Here is a 2,233-nt window from a genome sequence, read left to right as displayed (position 1 = left end):
CAAGGACATTTAAATAAAGGGGACTTATTTATTTACATTTCTAGATGAAGCCTGGTCTATTCACAGTCTAATTGTATCATTGTTGTCAGCTGTATAATTATACTGGAAATGTACTTAATATTTTTATCGCAATTTTCATCACAATTGTGAAAATTATTATTATAGGATAGTATTATTAAGTTATGCATACAATATTGTTAAATTCTGTACATATTAAACTATTTTTCATTTTTCATATTTGCCATGTTTGAAGACTTGGCAACTACGCAATAATTTGTAGCGTGTTCCTCGTTCGTTCTGCCGTGGTTGGCAGAATATGGCGTCTCTTGTTAGAAAATAGTTGTGATTTTAGTAAGTGAAACGTGATTAGTGTTTATACATGTATTTTGGATAAACTTTTAAGGTGTGAATATGGTTAGACAGTGCAGAATTTGTAAGAAATTGGATTATAAACATCCACATCAGCTATCCTTCCACAGGTAAGCGTGCTTGAAGGTGACTTTGGAATGTATATGCAACTGTGGCCATTGTCGTGCGTGTGGGTAACTTTTATTTGAATAACGGTAAAATTTTATAAAACTGACTTGGTATTTGGTTACAGTTATTGGGATTCCAAGAAGTTATAAAAATATTATATATATTTATTATGAAAATACTGAGTAGCTGTTGAAATATATAGGACTTAGGACTATAAAATATTTTATTTTGACCCATCCAAAATGTACGTCATTGGAGATGTAATCGCACGCATCAGTTGGATGAAAATAAAGCCCTCTGCTTTCCCCTTGTCTAGCTTCACCCAACATATGAGATAGACTGTGACATGCATAGTCCCCTTTACTTAAATGTCCTTGGTAAATACGAATATTTAAAGTACATTTTTTACCGGTTATTTTTTACCGCTACGTTAAAAAACCTGTACGAATTCCTCAACAGTTATCGCACGACAATGCATGCTGTGACCAAAATCGTCGACAATTTAGATTTGCGCTACTAAAAATCTACTGAAAACAAGGACTCACCTATTGTAGTTTCCGTACTGGAACTGCTTATCCTTCTCCTTGAACTGCGGCAACGGCTGCTCCTCCGCCGGTGCCTTCGGCCTCGGTTTCGTCCTCTTGTTCACGGACGTGCTCCTCTTCAGCCACGCGCCGGGCTGCGGCACCACCGGGCTCACGATCTTATCCATGGAGTTCTTGAACTTCTTGGCAGCGTGCCCGTAGTCGTCCGATTTCCTCTTGTTCTTCTCCTTCTTCGGGCACAGCTCGATGCTGAGATCCCTGGGTTTGGCGGCGGCGGTGGTGGCCGCCGTACAGTCGGGCACCTCGGGTATCTTCGCCGAGTCCGTCGAGGTCTCGGGAGTCTTCGCAACGGAGTTGCCGCTGGTGTCGGCGTCCATGGCCGAGGTGGTTTCCATCGTACCTGCACGGATGAACGTGAGATACAGGGTGTTTACAGGTTGATTGGGATAACTTAGGATTTGAATTGGGCTTGTCAATATAAGGAAACGCGTTTTCTAATGTAACTGGCGACTGAAGAAGTAAAATGATGACCTTGTTTCTCGATTTCAATGGTATTAGGTTAATTTAAACAAATTCAAAAAATTTTGTTAAAAAAAATCTTATCAGATGAAGTCAAATACTGCTTTTCTAGTACCAGAAATATGCAAAATATATCTAACTCCACAGGCAGAGGCGGCCTTAACCATTGCGAGGCCCCGGGCGGCAGATCTGTACGAGACCCTTGTTCTTTGTGAAATGTACGTAAATCGAATGTAGATATTCGATCCGATGATTTAAGAGAAATGCAAAAGTTATAAATTTTGAGTTTTCAAATATTATATTAAGAATAATTGTTCCATATGCATTTACAGGCACAACGATCGTTCTTAATGAACTATCGATATAATTCAATAGTGTCAGCAACAGTATACAGAATAATCTAGTTTAATAATTTTTGGAGCCCTCTAAAATGATGAGCGATAAAGTAAGTCATAGAAATCCGTGTGATAGAGAAGGATGTCTATAATGAAGGCGTCTCATAGTCACCGCCCGTTTCGCCCTTCCACAAATAAGATCCACTTCCACTTGTAATTCAGCGACCGGTGGTCATCTTTGTTTTCGTCGTTTGGCTTTTCTTTAATAGATGTCACTACTTATACAATTTCGACTTCGGTATTCCGATATGTTAATACCATCCGTTAACAGAGGGCAGCACAACGCGTAACAAAGAA

At 39.4% G+C, this 2,233-nt stretch overlaps 1 protein-coding gene across 2 annotated transcripts in view; it reads right to left on the bottom strand.

Annotated features, from left to right (window-relative positions):
* The window catches only part of LOC108908463 (probable RNA methyltransferase bin3), a 107,824-nt gene that overhangs the window by 73,899 nt on the left and 31,692 nt on the right, over positions 1-2,233 (bottom strand). For both annotated transcript variants that reach the window (XM_018712504.2, XM_018712514.2), the window contains exon 3: positions 1,023-1,422. In XM_018712504.2, the coding sequence (XP_018568020.1) occupies positions 1,023-1,422 (400 nt within the window). The remainder of the gene's footprint in view (positions 1-1,022; positions 1,423-2,233) is intronic.

The sequence above is a fragment of the Anoplophora glabripennis genome, unplaced genomic scaffold, assembly GCF_000390285.2.
Source record: "Anoplophora glabripennis isolate ALB-LARVAE unplaced genomic scaffold, Agla_2.0 scaffold29, whole genome shotgun sequence".
Lineage (NCBI taxonomy): Eukaryota > Metazoa > Arthropoda > Insecta > Coleoptera > Cerambycidae > Anoplophora > Anoplophora glabripennis.
This window is presented reverse-complemented; position numbering and strand designations above follow the sequence as displayed.